Source organism: Epinephelus fuscoguttatus, linkage group LG5, assembly GCF_011397635.1.
Source record: "Epinephelus fuscoguttatus linkage group LG5, E.fuscoguttatus.final_Chr_v1".
In the NCBI taxonomy this organism is placed as follows: Eukaryota; Metazoa; Chordata; class Actinopteri; order Perciformes; family Serranidae; genus Epinephelus; species Epinephelus fuscoguttatus.
In genome coordinates, this window is record NC_064756.1 from 17439608 (window position 1) to 17459158 (window position 19551).

Sequence of the window (19551 nt, forward strand, 5' to 3'; positions counted from 1 at the left end):
AATCCTCATTGAAGTATTCTTTACATGCCTATACTATTTCAGGCTGGAATCAAAAATAAATCTTTTTCATCCACGTGCAGTTCATGAGAGTAGTCTGGTGGTACAGGCATTGAGACTGAACACCATGTCCAAGCTGACGTTTGCCGATAGCTCCCGGTTTGATGCTCTGGTCAGAGATGTCTTCTCTGGGGTAAATTTCACCGATGTGGAGGACCAGATACTGATGCATGCACTGGAGGAAGTCTACAAGGAGGCACGGCTTGAACACATACCCAGCCAGGTGTGTGTGTATGAAGACATCATAAACATACATGATCTGAATGGGTATTCAGTCAGTGTTTGGGCTCACTTTGTATTGCAATAAGTCTTAAACATAAACAGAGACAAAGGTTGGATAATTTGATAGTAAAACAGTTAAAACATTATATAACTGCCAACTGCTTTTCCATCTCTGTGTAGCTGAAGAAGGCCCTAGAGCTGAATGAACAACTGAGACAACGCATGGGCATAGTTATCGTTGGGCCAAGCGGAGCAGGGAAGTCTACACTCTGGAGGATGCTAAGGGCTGCTCTCAGCAAGACGGGCAAAGTGGTGAGTCACAGACAAACCGCCTACCTTTATTTTCATTCATAGAGACGTACTGTACATTACACCTAATTCATGATAAAACTTGTAAATATATTCAAAATGCTGTTAATTTACATTTTGTAAGGCTTAGGTTACAATAATATTTAGCATATAAAGCACTATGCAAAGCATTTTTTGTTAGTTCATGGGTCAGTTAAAAAACTCTTTCCCAATCTTGTATGTTATCTATAACTAATGCTGCATTTTTGTAGGTGAAGCAGTACACAATGAATCCGAAGGCCATGCCTAGACAGCAGCTGCTGGGACACATAGACATGGACACCAGAGAATGGGCTGATGGTGTCCTCACACATAGTGCGAGGAATGTGGTCAGAGAACCACAAAGTAAGTCTGTCTCACTAAGCCAGAACTTTGGCAGCTGGGATGAACTTAGACTGGAAAAGCTGTAGACCAGTGCTCCTTACAAGAAACAGGATACAGTCTGCCTAAAGTGGTCTACATTTGCTATACTCTGCACTCTATGTATTGGAGTTAATGTACTGCATTTATGTAGAGTAAATACGTATATGTGTTTTGGGGTTTTCTAGGGGTGAACTCATGGATTGTGTGCGACGGCGACATCGACCCAGAGTGGATTGAGAGTCTGAACTCTGTGCTTGATGATAACCGGCTGTTAACCATGCCTAGTGGAGAGCGAATCCAGTTTGGACCCAATGTTAACTTCCTGTTTGAGACTCACGACCTTAGCTGTGCCTCACCAGCCACCATATCCCGCATGGGAATGATCTTTCTCAGGTCAGTCAGCCAATGCAGACAGGGTTTTAAGTATACCAAATTACATCTTTCTCAACTAGCTTGTCTCACTGTTTTTACCTCCTCTTTTCTCCATTCATATCTTTAGCGACGAGGACATTGATGTGGGTGCCCTGTTGAAGTCGTGGTTGAGGGGTCAGCCAGAGGAGTGTCGCAGTAACCTCGAAAACTGGCTGGGAGACTACTTCCAACGAGCCCTGGACTGGGTCCTCAAAGAGGTAAACTTTGCCCTATCCTATTTTTACACACTGGCTCAAATACAGTCAAACACACTTTTTAAACTCTAGGTTTTTGCCTGGGCTTGATTTTGCATGCATTGAACAGTATGTAAGTCTTTGCTGGGTTTTAATTCAAACGGTATATCCTCCTCTCTTCTTGTCTCCTTTCATCAGAATGACTTTGTGGTGGAGACAAGTCTGGTGGGTACAGTGTTTAATGGTCTGTCACATCTCAGTGCTGTAACAGAGAGAGGTCAGTTCATCGTTGGTCTTCTCAGGGGTTTGGGAGGAAACCTCAACCTTAAAACAAGACAGGAGTTTGCCAAAGAGGTGAGAACCCCTGTTTTTTTTGTACTGGCAGAGGGTGGCTAGAAGAATAGTTTAAGCTTAGTATTAAAATTTTATTCATGTCTCAAACTTAAAGACTTGCTTCTTACAGTAAGTCTCCTCAGCTGTAACTGATAAAAGAAATAGTGGGATTAGTCATCATTCAAATACAAATACAGGATATGCAGCTAGTGGGGAACTGCTGTGATGCCTCTCTTGAGAAAGATATCAGTCCTGGTCATAATGTTCACCCTTATTTCTCTGTATTTCTGTAGCTGCTGAGCTGGGCCAGGGAAAGCCCACCAGACACCAAAAAACCACTGGATACCTACTATGACTCTGACAGCGGCCATCTAGCAGCCTATACATTCCAGCGTCCCGAGGGTCTCACATTGGAACAGCTCTCTCATACGCACACACTGCCTGTTATTGAGACTCCAGACATGCAGAGAGGTCTGCACTGCTTCTCCCCATGGCTCACCAGTCAGCACAGGCAGCCCTTCATGGTGGTGGGACCCGAGGGCTGTGGAAAGGGGTAATTACATACAGATATTCATGCACACAGAGCACAAACATTTGCATACAGTAATTATAAACTGGGAAGGCATTTGCACAATCTTGCAATATTATGTATATGGAGACACTATGTGTATATACACTGTGTATACATATCACAAAATTGCACACAAACATAAAGTCTGGATCAGAACACAAAAATACAGATTTTTTTTGTAGATATTAACTGAAAAGTTGCTGAACTCTTTGCAACTATTATATTTATTCATTTAACAACATTGCTGTGATTGTTTCAGGTCATTCATAAAATGTCAGTCTGTGTAAACAGTTTAAATAGACACTGTACCAGAAAAACGGTGGCACGGTGGTGTGGTTGTTAGCACTCTCGCCTCACAGCAAGAGGGTTGCTGGTTCGATCCCGGGCGTGGGAGCCCTTCTGTGTGGAGTTTGCATGTTCTCCCCGTGTCAGCGTGGGTTCTCTCCGGGCACTCCGGCTTCCTCCCATAGTCCAAAGACATGCAGATTGGGGACTAGGTTAATTGGAGACTCTAAATTGTCCGTAGGTGTGAATGTGAGCGTGAATGGTTGTTTGTCTCTATGTGTCAGCCCTGCGATAGTCTGGCGACCTGTCCAGGGTGTACCCTGCCTCTCGCCCGATGTAGCTGGGATAGGCTCCAGCCCCCCCGCGACCCTCAAGAGGATGAAGCGGTTAGAAGATGAATGAATGAATGAATGTACCAGAAAAACCTTTTGCTTGTCTCTCTGTAGAGAAAAGGTTAGTGAGATGATGGGGGAAGAGTGTGCCGTATGAATTGTGAAGTAGAGGCACTCGAATTTGGATGCTCAAAATGTTACAAGCACACAATCAACACTGATATCAAAGCTTCTTATATTCAAGACTTGACCTTTTGTGTAAAGGCACTGACAAGTCCGGATAAGGATCAGATGTGCGTGTGCATGTGTGTGTGGCACATGTGCTTGTGTACACAGAGAGTCATTGTCTCAAAAGTAATTGCTTCCCTCCCCAGGGTTTTTGAAGAACAAGGGTCACACAGTTTGCCTTTTACACTCCAGTTGAGTCTCACTCAAAAGTCTCCTTTTCTCGTCCTCGCATCTTGCCTCACTTTGTCCGAAAGGTCACTGTGCTGATGAGGCACTGGGTTTGTCAGCTTACTCTTCTGATAAAAGAACATCTAATTAATTTACACACACATACACTGCACATGAACGTGCATGCACATAATTTACTTTCCAATTATTTTCTCTCTCTGTTTGCGCCCTCACAAAATGTCTCTCTTTGCCTTTGGGTCTGTTCTGACAAATATTGTTCTGTAGATCCCAAGTGGCCCTCTTGTTAAATACATTACTAACTCTCACTTCTTCTCATCATTTCCTGTGGTCCTGGCACCATCCTCACCATATATGACAGGTCTAAGAGTTATAGCCTTTATTCATTTGGCTGAAGTTGTTAGACCCTGTCTGGTCACACCTTCTAAAAAAGAAATGTCTGTCTGTTGACCTTTTTTTCTATTTATTGTTTTCTATCTAGCATGCTCCTGCGATACGCCTTCTCTCGGCTGCGGTCCACCCAGGTTGCTGTGGTTCACTGCAGTGCCCAGACCTCATCTCGTCATGTCCTACAGAAGCTCGGTCAGACCTGCCTGTTGCTCAGCTCTAACACCGGCCGAGTCTTCAGACCCAAAGACTGCGAGAACCTGGTGCTCTACCTGAAAGACATCAACCTACCCAAACCTGACAAATGGGGGACCAGCAACCTCACTGCCTTCCTGCAACAGGTAGAAAATACATGCAGATAAGCCAGCAAATTATTGAATGGATGATGTTGAAGGAAAGAGAAGTATAGCTCTAATCCCAATGCCCACCCTCAGAACCTCAGGCTTGGACACTGGTTCCTCTCACATCAACACACCTATTTTTTCAACCTGCTTAATTTTATGTTGCTTATCTGTCCTTCTGTCTTTCCCCTAGGTTTTGACATATAAGGGATTCTATGATGAAAATCTGGACTGGGTGAGTCTTGAGAACATCCAGGTGGTGGCCTCCATGTCCACAGGGGGTGCTGTAGGGAGCCATTCCCTCACCTCCCGCTTCTCATCTATAGTTCGCATCTGCACTATAGAGTAAGTATGGTGTAAATGAACATGTAACACATTGCCAAACAGCCTGCAAGTATACATGTACATGCATACACGCCCTCTCCATCTTGTTACCCAACATCACTATGTTTCCTTCATTTCTCTCTGTTTGTCTGTTTCACGGTCAGTCTCCCTCTAACCCTGACCCTGATCCCCTCTCTTTTTATTTTCCTACATCCATCTGTTTCTCTGCCTCTTTGCCTCTGCCTTTAGCTATCCAGACAGGGAGCAGCTGCAGACTATCTACTCAGCATACCTGCAGCCAGTTCTCCAGCATAGCCTGGGCAGCCAGGCATCCTGGGCCAGCACGGGGAAAACACACCAGCTGGCTGGGTCTCTGGTGCAGCTCTATGAACAGGTATTGACTTGGACAGGGTGTTCATTCATGTTCACATTTTTATTCGTAGCAGCATAGCCTTGCCTGAGATATTGAGAACACAAACATTAGCATATCTGGCTCCTTTATTTAACTTCATGAAATTACTGTGTATCACACTTCATAAAAGTCAAAAATGCCACATACATCGCCAGTGCTCCCATGTGATGTGTTTGAAACAAGCCAGAGTTCTACTGGAGAGTTGTTTAATCTTGTCTGAGACATTGCACAGGCACATGCTATCAGTGAGTTAGACCAAAATGGCTTGTTCTAAATTGCAGCTGTGAATGGTACCCAAATTATGCCTTTAGAGGTTAAGTATCTGTGTAATGTTGGTGTCAGGTGCCTTTTATGCTGATGAGGGAGCAATACAAAGACACCTACTTCGATGAATCACTGTAAATTCGAACATTTGACATATTGTCAATTGCCAGTAAATGTTGTCATATAGTTATGTATGTATCATCTATCTACTTTGATTCTCAGGTGAAAGCCAAGTTTACTGTGGATGACCACAGCCACTACCTATTTACCCCGTGTATCCTCACAGAATGGGTCCTCAGCCTGCTGCGATATGACCTCACTGCAGGTAAGAATGCATGCATATTAATATGTGTGTTTGAGTAATTTTTCTTCTCTAAGTCAGAGAACAAGTAAGAACATTCATTTGGACCCATGTGGGAACCCTAAAGAATCCGACCAAGGCCCAGTAAAGGGCTTTCACCCACATTGTCATTGCCATATGCAAATAAAAACAGAGTATTAGACTGAATGACCCACTGTTTTTCTCCAAATCCCTCAGAGTCCTCACGTAGAATAATTTTGCCGCCACTGAGGAAAATAAAGCATTAATAACTTTGTCAGTTTTGATGCCAGAATCAAAAGGACAGCACCAGATGGCTTAGTTTCATGTCAGTATTCTTTTAGCTCAGAGCTACTGTCTCCAACTCTCACCTTGTTCTTCGTTCGATCTCTCCTCTCTCCTCTGTCCTCACTTCCTCTCTGTCACTTGTCTCTTTCCCCCTCTTTTATCATCCTCTCCCTTTGCTGTCCTTTCATCTCTCCCTCTGTCACTCTTTCTCTCCTTCTGCAATGTGTTCCTGCTGTGATAGTGAGTCCAATCATTTATTTTAATTAAACACGTCAGCGGACAAACTTCGCTTTCCCTATGCTCATCATTTTTTTTTAACTTACTCTTACTTCATCTTCCCTCTTTTCCCCTCTTGCTGCTTACCTTCTTTATGGTATGTAAAAAAAAAACAACCTTTCTTCACCTTCATCTGTGACTGTTGATTTATTTGGTACATTTGAGTGTGCATGTGATCACAAACAACATGATGTGATTATCATAACATTGTTTTGGGCTTCAGCATGCAGCTGTTCTCAGTGGAAAAGCTTTTAAAGTCCACTGTGCACTAGCTGCCCAGCACCTAACCACAGACAGACACAGACAGTGACTGGCTAGTGGACATAGTGGATCATTTAGCGGCTAAAGAGACACATATTTCCCTCAAGAGCTGGTTGAAATCAAAAGCAGAGCTAAAAGAGAGTGAATATTGGACTTGCATTTGCCAAGTGGCCAGAAACACATATTGAGATGAAGCCATATTACCTAAGTCATGTCAGTGAAGATTCTCTGCATCCAGGTCATGGTAGTCATAAGTAATACGTATATCGTAGGCTCAACTGGACTTGCTTGATTTTCTTGAAAACCTTTCTTGAAGAAGTTTCTTAAAGATGTTGAAGGACAGCAACATTCACATCTTGGCCAGAGAAGACATATAGTTTGAAATAGGTGTAAAAGAAGTCATCTACATCAAACTGGTAGCGCCATCGTTAAACAGAGGAGGTGGCCTACAACACCTCTTATCACACACCTACAGTGCAGTCTTGGGATCCTTTCCCCATTCTCACCTGGACCCATCTAACCCTAACGACACACAAGATGGCCAGGTTGGTCAGTGACTCACATTGTGACCTTAATGACTAAAACTCAAGAGCTCACATGTGACCTCAACCACTCTGTAAGGGTTCACACCCACACAGGGTTTAAAGCCTGTGACTCCGCACCAGTCATTTAGAACTGAAGAAGCTTCTTGGATGAGAGGCAAAACGTCTTCAAGAAACTCAAGCAAGTCCAGTTGAGCCTACGATATAGCACTTATGATCATCACGATAAGTCATTGCCGTGGTCACAGCTTGTTCACACTACCTACATGTGTTTAAAAAATTACTTTTGCAGGTTTAATTTTTGTGTTTAAGTTACATTTTGTATTGTTATATTTAAAGGAGATAGTCTTAACTTGGAACTTCTACCCAAGACCAAGCGTTATTCTGTGTATTTACCTATATAAAATGATAAGGAGGTCATGTATGCTGAGCGATACATTGGAGTAGCAGATATTGGAATGGCTGATATCATCAACCAATTTAAACTTATCACAGATTTAATAGTATCAAAGGATATGCCAGCCAGTAAGTAACACAACATGACATTATGAAAATGCCAAACATAAGATATGTTTGAGGTCATTTAGAAACAGTGTTGCATTTACATCAGAATGTTAAGTGTTTTTATTAAAAAACTAATTTTGTTGACAGATTTTTTTATGCTGTCAAATATCAATATCAGTTCCTGCCTCAAAAATTCCAGGATTTGTCAGACTTTACTGTCTTCGTTGGCTCTGTTTCCATGATCACGTTTTGGGCACGGAAATCATTTGAAAGCCATAGGCATAGAAAATGTCTCACATGACAACTTGGCACTGCAAGTGTTTTCTTTTCCTTAGTGGTCTTTAAAATTTAATATGCTTGGAAACCCTGGAGGGTCAACAGTATCTCTATTTGACTTCCTTCTTCAACTCTTTCAATATAATGTGACAGACCAGTGGCCTATGAGACCTCGATTCCGGCCTGTCCCTGTGGTGCTCTCTTTTTAGCTCGCAGCACTCTGCTGATTCTTGGGGGAATTTGGTAAATTTAGTCTTACCCTGGGAGGTGCTTTTGTCATGCCTGATCTAACCAAAAACAGCCCTTTGACTCATGCTGAGGCCTGAGTCACAGTGTAAATACTGTGGTTGTGTCTGTGTCTACCCTTTATGAAAATTACACAACTATGACAGATATGGACAGACCACTAAATAGTCATTGCGTGTGTTAAAGTGTTAGTGTGACATAAATGAAAAGAGAACGAAAAAAAATATATTTGCAGATGAATCACTGAGTGTTTTAGTCAGTCTTTGTGCTGAATGTTTTATCAGTAAACAAATTTCAAGCAAAATCAACAGATCTCATCTTGTGTGTGAATGAAAGCAGGTGGATGGCTGCGGATATCCTATTGGTATTAATGTGTGTGTGTGTGTGTGTGTGTGTGTGTCATGTATTCCTTTTTAGCTCAATCTAATGTGACAGACAGTGTATTGGAGGTGGTAGCATGTGAGGCCAGGAGGCTGTTCAGAGACCGGCTAGTTTCCTCCAAAGACCTTCACACCTTTGACAACATCCTCTCCTCCATCATACGGGGAGACTGGGGCTCTGACGCTCTCGACAACATGGCTGGTATGAGATCGCTCAGTTCTCACTGACATACACCTCCGTTCACATCACACATACAAAACAGCTGTTCCATAAGGGATTAAGCATTGATGCAGTTCAGGTTGCCACTCATGCCTGATTGAAAGCATTATTTGATTAGCTCTGTTCTTTTGTCAGCTCTGCATTAATGGCAGCTTTTCAGCTAATGGTCTGTTTGCTTATTCTAAAACAGCATGACATTAATGAATTGGTTCCTTTTTTTCAGCCGGTTTGACTTCTTCAAACAACTTAGAATATAAACAAAATTAATGTGCTTAACAATGTTCAAGAATATAGCACCATCTACAGCTAATAACATTTTAAGTATTTGGTTATAGCAGGGGTAAAATGTTTGCAGGTGTATTTAAATCCGGGTTGGATCTGGCAAGACTCCAATGCTACACTTGCCTGCCAAGTCCTGGTGTGAGATAAAAAGGAACAAAGTCATACAAGAATCAAGTCATAACGAAACTAGAAGTGCACTCAGGGTGCAGATCTCTGTCTGTCTGGGGGAATGTGTGTGAGGAACAGAGAGTGCAGGTTAGGCTGTGTGTCTAGCGTGTATGAATGACAGCAGTGGAATGAAGGGGAGACAGTATGCAGGCTACATTATCAAGGTGTAACCAGGGTTGAGAGACTATGTTGTCTTACCTGCGTGTGCATATCTAGATAGGAACAATTCCTAAACAGCGATGCAGAGTGTCAATTTCAAAGAGAAAATGCCAACAAAAATTTGCCAATAAAAACGTATGTTGTCCCTACTGGAAACAATACTGAGAGAGAGCGTTGAGCATAAAGTCATAAGCGTACACAAAAAATATTAGGCTGATAGCTCCAATAGTATGTGAGATAAGCTGCGGACAGCCAGATAATCACACGACTGAACTCGTGTTCTTCTCCAAGCATACGCCTGGTGGAGCTAATGATGTGTAGTACTGCCTGCACTGTACAGGAGGTCCCCTAAATGGAATTAGAGTAAAGGATAGAAGATCCCACCCTCCTTATGTATAAAGATATTCCATAATGCAAATGTATACAATGCTCGGTAATAATCAGCACAACAAACCAAGAGCAAACTATACATAGCCAGTTTTCTTCATGTAAACTTATATTGGAAGCCCATAAAAAGAAAGCATTCAAAGAAGCTGGCTCAACTTGAAGAGGTGTAATGATCAAGAGCAGACCCTGGCTGCTGAATAAATACAATGACATATCTATAACCAAAGCCCTTGAAACTGCTAAACGAAGACTTACAGTGCTGGCAGTGAGACTAAAGACATCAGAGAAGCAGAAGCATGAAGGACGGATTCTTTTCATCACATCAGCACATCCAAGGCGTGTCTCTAGCTACAATATCATACCAAGAACTAACTTACCAAATGTTTAAACACAACATTGGAGGAGCATACTTATAACACTAGTGCTCAGTGACTAAGAGTCACGAAATTGCAGTATCCCAGAATGGGGCATCTGGCAATGATTGCAGAGACAGAGCAGTAACTTGCAAGTGTGATAGCTTTTTTCTTGAACATCCATGTCATCTGCTTTCCCTTCTAGGAATTGCCTAGACTGCTGGAAATAAACATAAGCAGTCTGCATTTTAGGGATGCGTGATACTATCAGCATGTTATTGGTATCTGTAGATAAAGGCTTTAAAATGAAATATTGGCATTGTCCCGAAATGAACGTTTCTGCCAATATGACAAGCTGATGAGATGAGGCTTTAATTAGTTAAAATAGGTCAAATTTGTTGTGGTTGTAGTCACAACTGAGTATTGTCAGAAGTGTCTCAGGGAGAGCACCATCATGACATATTGAAGTAGGATTAATTTTACAGTTTTGCATGAAAATGTTATTATGGCATATTTTAAATGTAGCCTGAAATTGTGGTAGTTGTCTTATGTACATGTCTGCATCTGCCAGTAGGCCATTAACATAAGAGTAGGCATAATAGTATGTTAATTTCACTACAGAGGAGACTTAATGTTCTCTGCAATTAGGTGGAAAAAATATGTGCATATATCGGTATTGGCATTGGCAAGCAGGCCAAACGAGTTGGAAAATATTGGCCTATCGGATATCGGCAAAAATATGTTATCTCACATCCTTACTGCATATATCTAACCTGTGAGAGAGCATCAGCTAAAGGCCGGTACTTTGTAACCTGAGTGAAAAATCCCTCTTCCAAATTATGGCCAAAAGTGCAGTCCGCCGGCACAACAAACACCTGCCTGCTTCTCTAAAACATCTGGTGTGTTAGCTGTGGGATTTGAAAACAGATCAAAATGCCTGTTGACAGGTTGAATGTTCAGACACAGATCCTACTAATTTTCATATGTAGGTGACTCATATTAGTTCATTTCTGTGACGGTGCTTTCCATCACAGTGCTGTGTATTTTGTCTTACCTCTGTTGACAGCCTCTAGTGAAAGTAATTTGATGTGCACATGTGCAGGTGTTTTACTAACAGTGTGTAATGCTTCCCCTGTGTGCAGATGGTTTCTATGTGACATGGGGAGCCTCTGAAGGGGCTGTAATGGCTCCAGGCCAGTCTCTACCTGCTCATGGTAAACAACTGGGACGTCTGGATTCTGCTGACCTAAAACAAGTCATACAGAAGGTACACTAAGAGGAACTGTTGTCTGGAGTGTTGTATGGGTAGCTTGTTGGATTAAGTATGCAAGCATACTACATATGTAACTAAAAACAGTGTACTTAAGTATAGCCAAGTTTTACCTTTTGCTGCTTTGGTATAACATTCATACAATGAACTTTGCTTTCATCTGTAATGATGTATTTTCACATTGTGGTATTGCAGCTTTACCTTGTGTCTCATTCATGTGGTTGTGTTTCTTTGTCTTTGTTTTCTAACTTCATTTTTTCAAATTTGTCTAAAATGTCTGGCGCACAGCTCCTCACCTGTGTGTGTTCCTCCCTCTCCTGGCTCTAGGGAGCAGCTCAGTACAGCCGTGATAACAGGGAGCTGGATCTTCTCCTATTCTGGGAAGTGTGTGACTTTGTGTCCCGGGTGGATCGAGTCCTGAGCCGACCCGGTGGCTCTCTGCTTCTGGCAGGTCGCAGTGGAGTGGGTCGTCACACAGCCACATGCCTGGTGTCACACATGCATGGATACACATTGTTCACGCCTAAAATCTCCCGTGGTTATAGTCTTAAGCATTTCAGCAATGATCTCAAGACGGTAAGAGTGGTTTGGCTTTTTTATTGGCTTAACTGGTTCACATTGTGCTGAGCTAACTAATTTTTGCAGCATGCAGATGAGATAATTGGATTGTGCTGGCAAGCTTTTTAATCATCTTCCTACCATGATTCTGTCAGGTGTTTTTAAGCAATTGAAGCACAGATGCACAGGTAGTTTGTGAAAAGGATTTTTGCTGTCAGTATACCTGTGGTGTGCTGTGTTTATTTGAATCTTGATAAACGTATTATGTTTGTGTATTAATACTGTGTGTAGGTGATGCAGCTTGCAGGTCTGGAGGGCCAGCAGGTGGTTCTGCTGTTGGAAGACTATCAGTTTGTTCACTCAGCTTTCTTAGAAATGGTCAACAGCCTGCTGTCATCAGGTGTGTATTGTGTTTGTATGCTTTCCCTTTCTTCCATTTTCATGAGAACACTTTTTTCAATCTCAAGAGGTTACCACTTAGTGTCCGTAATCAAGGAAATACAAACTCATGTTGCAGCCCTTGTTTGTGAGTATAGTCTACATTTAATTATGAACCTTGTACTTGTAATTATAGCAAAAACTATGCTGCACCAATCATAGCTTGCAGTTTTTTAATGTGTCCTGGCCCTACTGACTTGTATTCAGTTTCTTCTGAGAGTTGATACTGTGTAAAGACACTTTATAATCATTTCTTTGTGTGTTATGTTTCAGGTGAAGTTCCAGGTCTGTACACCCCAGAAGAACTGGAGCCTCTTCTTTCCCCCCTCAAAGATGTTGCTTCCCAGGATGGATTTACTGGACCACTTTACAACTATTTTTCTCACAGTAAGTACTGTATACTTATCAACAGCACAGTCCCTCTGTGTCATCACGGCACAGTGTGGTTCTGGAGACACCTGTTGTTGCAGGAACTACCACAGAAGTGGTTTTGAGTACTTTGCCAAGTGTTTATATGTCTGTGGAAAGACTTTGACACTGCGGTAGCGTCACAACTGTGCAAAATGCAGTCACGAAACTTCACGTGCGTGTAGTTGAGATCACAATGAAGGTCAAGCTCGAAGATGGATTTGCTTTGATTAAGGGCACCGGAATTGGAAGGGGAAGGGGCCATTGGCCTGCCCTACTTAATGCCCACAGCCCACATTTGTTTTAAGTCACAGATTGACGGTATGGCTAGTGTGATCCGATGGCAAGATGGTCTTTAGTTTTGGTCTGTTCCCATCTATCTGATGTATGTGGTAGTCTGACCTTCTTCTCACTGTAAAAGTCTACATCACGTGCCATTTCTTTTCACTGATTGTTTTAACTCTTCTGTGATTGTATCAGACCCTGTTCCTGTGCTCCCCTGCTGTGCAGTGGTGTGTTGACTGTAAAAATGGCTCAGTGTGACTGAGGCTGAGGTTGCTTCTAAAGAGTACAATCAGTAGCTCTATTATTGTCAAAGTATACCCCCTACTCCTTGATCACCCCCACTATCCAACTCTATCAGAGAGGTAGAAGCTAAAAGGGTCAACATCAGTGTTACAAAAACTTACTGCCTCTGGTTCCCCTCATTTGCTGTCTCAAAACAACATTTTATGATTAAGCTCTCCACTGTTTTTATTCCCTGACTGCTGTGCTACTTTCTTGCATCACGCCTACTTAGGAATCCAGCAAAACCTTCACATTGTTCTGATCATGGACTGCTCCAATTCTAACTTCACCATCAACTGTGAGAGCAACCCAGCTTTTTACCGCAAGTGTTCTGTCCAGTGGATGGAGGGATGGTCTGAAAGCAGCATGAAGAAGGTCAGAGGAAGATGGTGTACAGTGACAACATCAAAGTCAGATATTGCATCAGCAATTCCTGATATAATTCACACCAGCATTTCAAATCAATGAATCCCACTGACAGTGTTGAGGATAGAGATTTACCTACTGTATGCCCAGAAACATTGAAAAGACAGGGCAGCCCACACTCTGATAGTATCTCTGTTGAGCCATCACTTACTCTGACATAGCCTCATACATACTTTTATGGTTTACAAATATCCAGTGGAGTCATATTCAGTATTGACCCTATCACTGCAGGGCTTAAGATGCAAATTTGTGGTAGCTAAAATTTAAATTGGACACTTGATGCATTATTTTTAAATGCAGGTGAGAAAAGTGTCAATGCTTTCTATCTAACTTTCACATCTTGTGTGTAAACCTGCACCATGTCAGATTCCTGAGCTGCTGCTGTCAAAGACAGAAGGAGGAGAGGAGAATGACAGAGAAAAGGCCACAAAGAGGAAAAGCTCAGGTAGGAGTACATGTACACAGCAAATTAAAATTGTTTAGAAAATGACCTGTTTTGATTGAATAACCTTTTTGAATTGTGTGACTGTGTTATTTATAATAAAGATGATGTTTTTTTGTAAGGCATCCCTGCCATATCCTGTAATTGTACTGCTCTTCTTTGAATGTAATCTTATCTGAAAATTGCTTTTTTTGACAAGATTCAGTGTATAAAGTAATTAACAGATATAAAGACAAACATTTCTACCACTGACAGAGAGGTAATTTAACCATACATTTTGCATTTTCAAACTACAGCTGTTTTTTCTTCATCGTTATTGCTGGACTGTGCTTTATGTTATGAAAGTGACCTCCTAAATTTAAACCAGTTTGTGCTCACAGTCTTCCTCATCCTCCGCTCCCAGCAGGGTCTGGTCAGGGAGACTTGTGCCGTTTGTTCCTGATGGTCCATGAGTCATGCAGAGAACATGGTGCAACACCCAGCCAGTACATGGCCTTTCTGCATGTTTACACTGCAATATTTAGCCGGAAGCAGAGCCAGCTCACAACGAGACAACAGCACCTGCAGGTACAACAGCAGATTAATTACAAAGTCCATGTGCACAAAGGACCAAGATGCATGCATGGAAAAATACTCACTCAATTTGTTTGTTTGATTTTTTTTGTCCACACAAATTCACTTAGCAGTCATCTAAAGACAAAAGAAAAGTTTTTGTGTACTTCAAAATTTAAAAGTAAAAGTATGTTCATTTTAAGACTGGTTAAATGTTTAAATACAAATAAACAAAAACAGTTATCAGCACTGTGTACATGTAGCATGTTGGCAAAATCCCATATATTAGCAAAGCCTGGGAACCAGATGAATCTGCAAGCTCGTGTTTCATTTGCCCCGGTAGATGTGTCTAGTCCCCCTCCCGTTCAGACAGATTTCCAACTGGCCTGGCCCGCCTTGTGCAAATCACAACTCTTCATATATTATGGGGCGGGTTTGATACAGTGATTGGCAGAGGAGCGTCACCGGTCCAGATTCAAAAAGTCACACATCACGTATTTTGCTGCTCAGATTGGTTGTAATTGCGTCCAGTTTGCTCCATCCAGTGCAACACATCAAATTAAATTGTCAAAAAGTCAGTGCTGATCAAAGATGAATCAATATTCTGTTCCTGCATTGCCTATTCCCTGCCTCAAATGTTTTCAGAAACATTTTAGTGTACTGTTTAGCTGAAATTTGAGAGAGTTTGTAAACAGGCTGCCATTTTATTCCTGCTTGAAAATGGACTAAGCACTGCCCCCCTGACTGGTTGTAAGCCTTTCCACTTGCATCCAGAGGCATTTTGGTCTGCTCCCATCTATAACCCTCTCAGAAATCAAACATGGAGCTGAGAGATTCCAAACATTTGAATAAGTGTGGTGATGCCAGGCTGATATTGGCAAACGATAGCAGGAGAATATTTATCTATCTTCTAACCAATTTGGATAGACTCTGATAAACTTTGATTTCAATGTACAACAGTCTGTCCTGAGTTAATCACTGAATGTGTCTAGCAATCATAAAAAAATAAAGGCTTCAAGGATAAAGGCCCATCTGTCCGTAAGTGGCCACTTGCCCTTAGAATTAAGAGCAATGTTAAAACTTTCTTTTTTTTTTTTTTTTTTTTGTCTCTTGTCGGAGTCATTTTTTATGTCGCTCACATTTCATGTCTGGCTTGTCTCTGCAGGCAGGTGTGTCTAAACTGAATGAAGCCAAAGCATTGGTGGATGAGTTGAAGAGACGGGCTGCAGAGCAGAGTGCGTTGCTGAAGACTAAACAACAGGAGGCAGATTCTGCCCTGCAGGAAATCACCACTTCCATGCAGGTGTGTGTGCTTGTGTGTGTGTGTGTGTATGTATGTTTGTGACTGTGTGTGTGTCCGTGTGTGTAACTTTGACACTCAGTGGCAGGCGGGACCGAGGTCCTGCAGGGTTTCATGTCTCCTCCAAGTTATATCTATCCTCCTCTGAACTCTCGCTGCGGCTCTCCTCACTGTTAGCCCTCTTCTCTTCTCTTCTCTTCTCTTCTCTTCTCTTCTCTTCTCTTCTCTTCTGCATTGTGTTATACAAGCAACTTTTTCTGGATTTCCCATGACTGTGTCTCCCCTGCTGTGAAGACGCTATTTGTTTAGTTTGTGTGCCTATGAGCATTTGTTTGTTCGGTGACTCCTCATCCAGTGCTTTCTATCTCCTTGTATCCATGTTTCCATTTCCTGTCGCTGGCTCTGTCTGGAGGATGGATGGGTGCATAGATCGATGTGTGGAGGGGAAAAAGCAAGCTGAACCCTGTTCATTAGTTATGATATCCCTCTGTCTTTCTCTCTGTGGGGACTCTGTGTCTTGAGTGAGACGGAGTGAAGGAGGGAGAGAGAAGAAAGGAGAAACAAGAGAAGGAAAAACTGTCAGCAAAGTCAGTTTGCAGAGTGATAATTAACGACTAGACTCGTCCCTTTAGGCTGCAGCAGCTATGTCTCCTGTAGAGATGGAGACAGCGGGAGGGAAAAAAGGAGGAGAACTTGGACAAAAAGATGAAGAGTGGAAACAAACTAGATGGAAGAGTGATAGTGGCTTGAGAGAGATGGAAACAGTGAGAGTAGGATGCAGTGGAGGAGGACAAAAAAAATTACATTTGGAGAGAGAATAAGGGAAATATAGGAAGGGGTCAAGGCTTGACAGGGCGAGAACTGGAGGGATGGGGAGACGGTCAATAAAAAGTTTAGCTTTGGGTGAGATGTGATAAGATGGATAGATTCTGAGGATAGAAAGGAGAGAGAGAAGTGTTGGAAAATGATGCTGCCAAACACTCATCCTCATCAATGTCTTATTCTAGTTGTTCCAAAACCAAATCTTTCATCTTTACTCAGAGGAGGACTGGGCTGTATGTCTGACGCATCTCAGAACTGAAGTACTGAAAAGGAGACTTATTTAGAATAGAATAGTCTTTATTGTCATAATGCAGTCCTGTATAACGAGATAGGAGAGCTACTCCTTTAAAGTGCCAGCATGTATAAACAATACACAGTACAGATGCAATAAATAATACCCATCACTTCATACATCACATCATACATACAGACATCATTCACATAGACAGTTTAAAATATGCTGCAAGTTAAAAATATATTGCACACGTGTCATGGTCAGTAGGAGGGAATGCAGTGTCAGTGCATATGAGAGTTCAGGGTGGTTATGGCTCTGGGGAAAAAAAACTGTTTTTTAGTCTATTAGTGCGTGCCTTGATGCACCTGTAGCGCCTGCCAGAGGGCAACAGGTCAAACATGTCAGAACCTGGATGTGATCTGTCCTTGATGATGTTCTGTGCTCAATGCATGAGTGGTAAAAGGTCCTCATCAGTTTGGTGTCAAGGTTGTTCTTCCTGAGGACCCTCAGGAAGTGTTGTCTCTGCTGGGCCTTCTTGGTAACAGCTGTGATGCTGTTATTCCATGAGAGGTCAGCAGAGATGAGGACACCCAAAAACCTGAATGTGTGGACCCTCTCTACACGCTCAGCATTAATGTAGAGGGGGGCGGGTTCTGTTTTGTGCCTCCGGATGTCCAGGATGATCTCTTTTGTTTTTGTGATGTTCAGTGCCAGATTGTTTGCTGAACACCAAGCTGTTAACCTCTTAATGTCCTCTCTGTAGACTGACTCGTCCCCCGTCTGAGATTAGTCCAACCACTGTGGTATCGTCAGCAAACCTAACAATGATGTTGTCCTTGTGGGCTGAACTGCAGTCGTAGGTGTAGAGACAGTACAGAAGAGGGCTGAGCACACAGCCCTGTGGGGAGCCAGTGCTCAGTGTGTGGGTGGAGGAGAGGTGGGGGCCAAGTCTCACATGTTGGGGCCGGTTACTTAGAAAGTTCCTTATCCAGGCACATGTGAGAGGGGGGAGGCCCAGGGTGGTCAACTTGGTGATCACAATGTCCGGGATGATAGTATGGAATGCCGAGCTATAGTCCACAAAGAGCATCCTAACATAGCTCTGCTGTTTTTCCAGGTGGCACAGCACAGCGTGGAGAGCTATGGCAATGGCGTTTCTTTATTGATCTATTTGCCCGATAAGCAAACTGATGAGGGTCAAGGGTGGGGGGGAGACAGCCTTTGATGTGCTGAAGAACCAGTCTCTCGAAGCACTTCATGATTACAGGTGTGAGGGCGACAGGGCGGTAATCATTTAGGCTGACTGTGGGTGACTTCTTTGGCACTGGAATTATAGTGGCTGTTTTCAGGCAGGGGGGGATGACTGCTTGCGTCAGGGAGAGATTTACATTTTCAAAGATTGTTTAGACACTTTGACGTTGCCGTATCTCAAGATCAAGGGTTCAAGTTTACTTGGTAAAAAGCAAATTAAAAATATGGTACGTAATATTCTCCTGTTTCAGAATTTGGAACATTTGAAATCTGTATTTTCCAACATTATAAATACCCCATCATCTCTTTGGATGTTCAGAATGCCAGTGACCAGAAGACAGAAATGGAAAAGATAAAAGCGAAGATGGCTCAAGAGGTGTCCAAGATTGAAGAGAGAAAGGCCAAAATAGATAATGAGCTGAGGGAAGTGCAGGTAAGTTTGACTTGTGCAGTCAGTTTAACATTACATGTCAGTTTCTAGAAATATATATACATAAAACTGCCCATTACTGTCTCCATACTTGCCATCCCTGCAGTACTTATCCTTTCTTTACCTCTGTTCCCCTCCCCCGTCTTGCTATGGCTGCCCTCTAGCCCTTGGTAGATGAAGCAAAGCGTGCAGTTGGAAACATCAAGCCTGAAGCTCTGTCTGAGATCCGTTCCCTCCGCATGCCCCCTGATGTCATCAGAGACATCCTGGAGGGGGTACTGAGACTGATGGGCATCTTCGACACCTCCTGGGTCAGCATGAAGAGGTGAGAGAGGGGAAGAGATTGGAAGAGTGTGTAAAAGGATAGACAGGACAGGGGGGCGAAAAAGAAGGATGATAGATAGATAAGGAGAAAGTTGCGCCGTTGGGAGTAATTAAACTGACGATCTCCAACACCTTTTGGGTTACCAAAAAGAGGTGTGAAGAGGTGATGGGGGTGTGAAGGGATGGGTGGGGATAGAGGAGGAAGAGGATGAAAGGTTTTGCACAGCTAGGAAAGGATGGAAAGAAGGAGGTGTGGGTTTTTTAAAGTTTATTTTAATCAGAAAAAACACCAAAAACTGTTCATGTTTCAGTTGTTATCAAGACAAAGTATTGCAATTTGTCATCTCATTCAAACATGTATATTTTACACAAATTATTCTCATGGCCGAAAAGAAATGAAAACAGATGTCTGTGCAATTCTTTTGCGTTTCAATGTTGATTTAAATTTAGCTTTTGGTACAAGTCACTCATCTCGCCCTGGGCACCTTTAGAGGGGATCAGACAGACAAAAATCATTCTGCCCTGCTAATGACTCGTGTTAATTGGGTGAGCAGACTCCACACTGAGCACTGCGAGTAACAAAGAGAGTGAGTGAGGGTGACGTGTGTG

At 42.5% G+C, this 19551-nt stretch overlaps 1 protein-coding gene across 2 annotated transcripts in view; it reads left to right on the forward strand.

The window, feature by feature from the left end:
• LOC125888637 (cytoplasmic dynein 2 heavy chain 1) overlaps positions 1-19551 on the forward strand; it is a 146941-nt gene that overhangs the window by 39033 nt on the left and 88357 nt on the right. Inside the window, exons 41-62 of one of the 2 annotated variants that reach the window (XM_049576118.1) lie at positions 81-280; positions 460-591; positions 840-972; positions 1176-1383; positions 1490-1619; positions 1794-1949; positions 2222-2481; positions 4012-4258; positions 4452-4603; positions 4832-4976; positions 5481-5583; positions 8388-8552; positions 11062-11186; positions 11517-11765; positions 12039-12147; positions 12459-12572; positions 13393-13535; positions 13953-14031; positions 14432-14595; positions 15746-15883; positions 18508-18621; positions 18783-18943. In XM_049576118.1, the coding sequence (XP_049432075.1) occupies positions 81-280; positions 460-591; positions 840-972; positions 1176-1383; positions 1490-1619; positions 1794-1949; positions 2222-2481; positions 4012-4258; positions 4452-4603; positions 4832-4976; positions 5481-5583; positions 8388-8552; positions 11062-11186; positions 11517-11765; positions 12039-12147; positions 12459-12572; positions 13393-13535; positions 13953-14031; positions 14432-14595; positions 15746-15883; positions 18508-18621; positions 18783-18943 (3427 nt within the window). The remainder of the gene's footprint in view (positions 1-80; positions 281-459; positions 592-839; positions 973-1175; positions 1384-1489; positions 1620-1793; positions 1950-2221; positions 2482-4011; positions 4259-4451; positions 4604-4831; positions 4977-5480; positions 5584-8387; positions 8553-11061; positions 11187-11516; positions 11766-12038; positions 12148-12458; positions 12573-13392; positions 13536-13952; positions 14032-14431; positions 14596-15745; positions 15884-18507; positions 18622-18782; positions 18944-19551) is intronic. The other variant, XM_049576120.1, reaches the window with a different exon arrangement.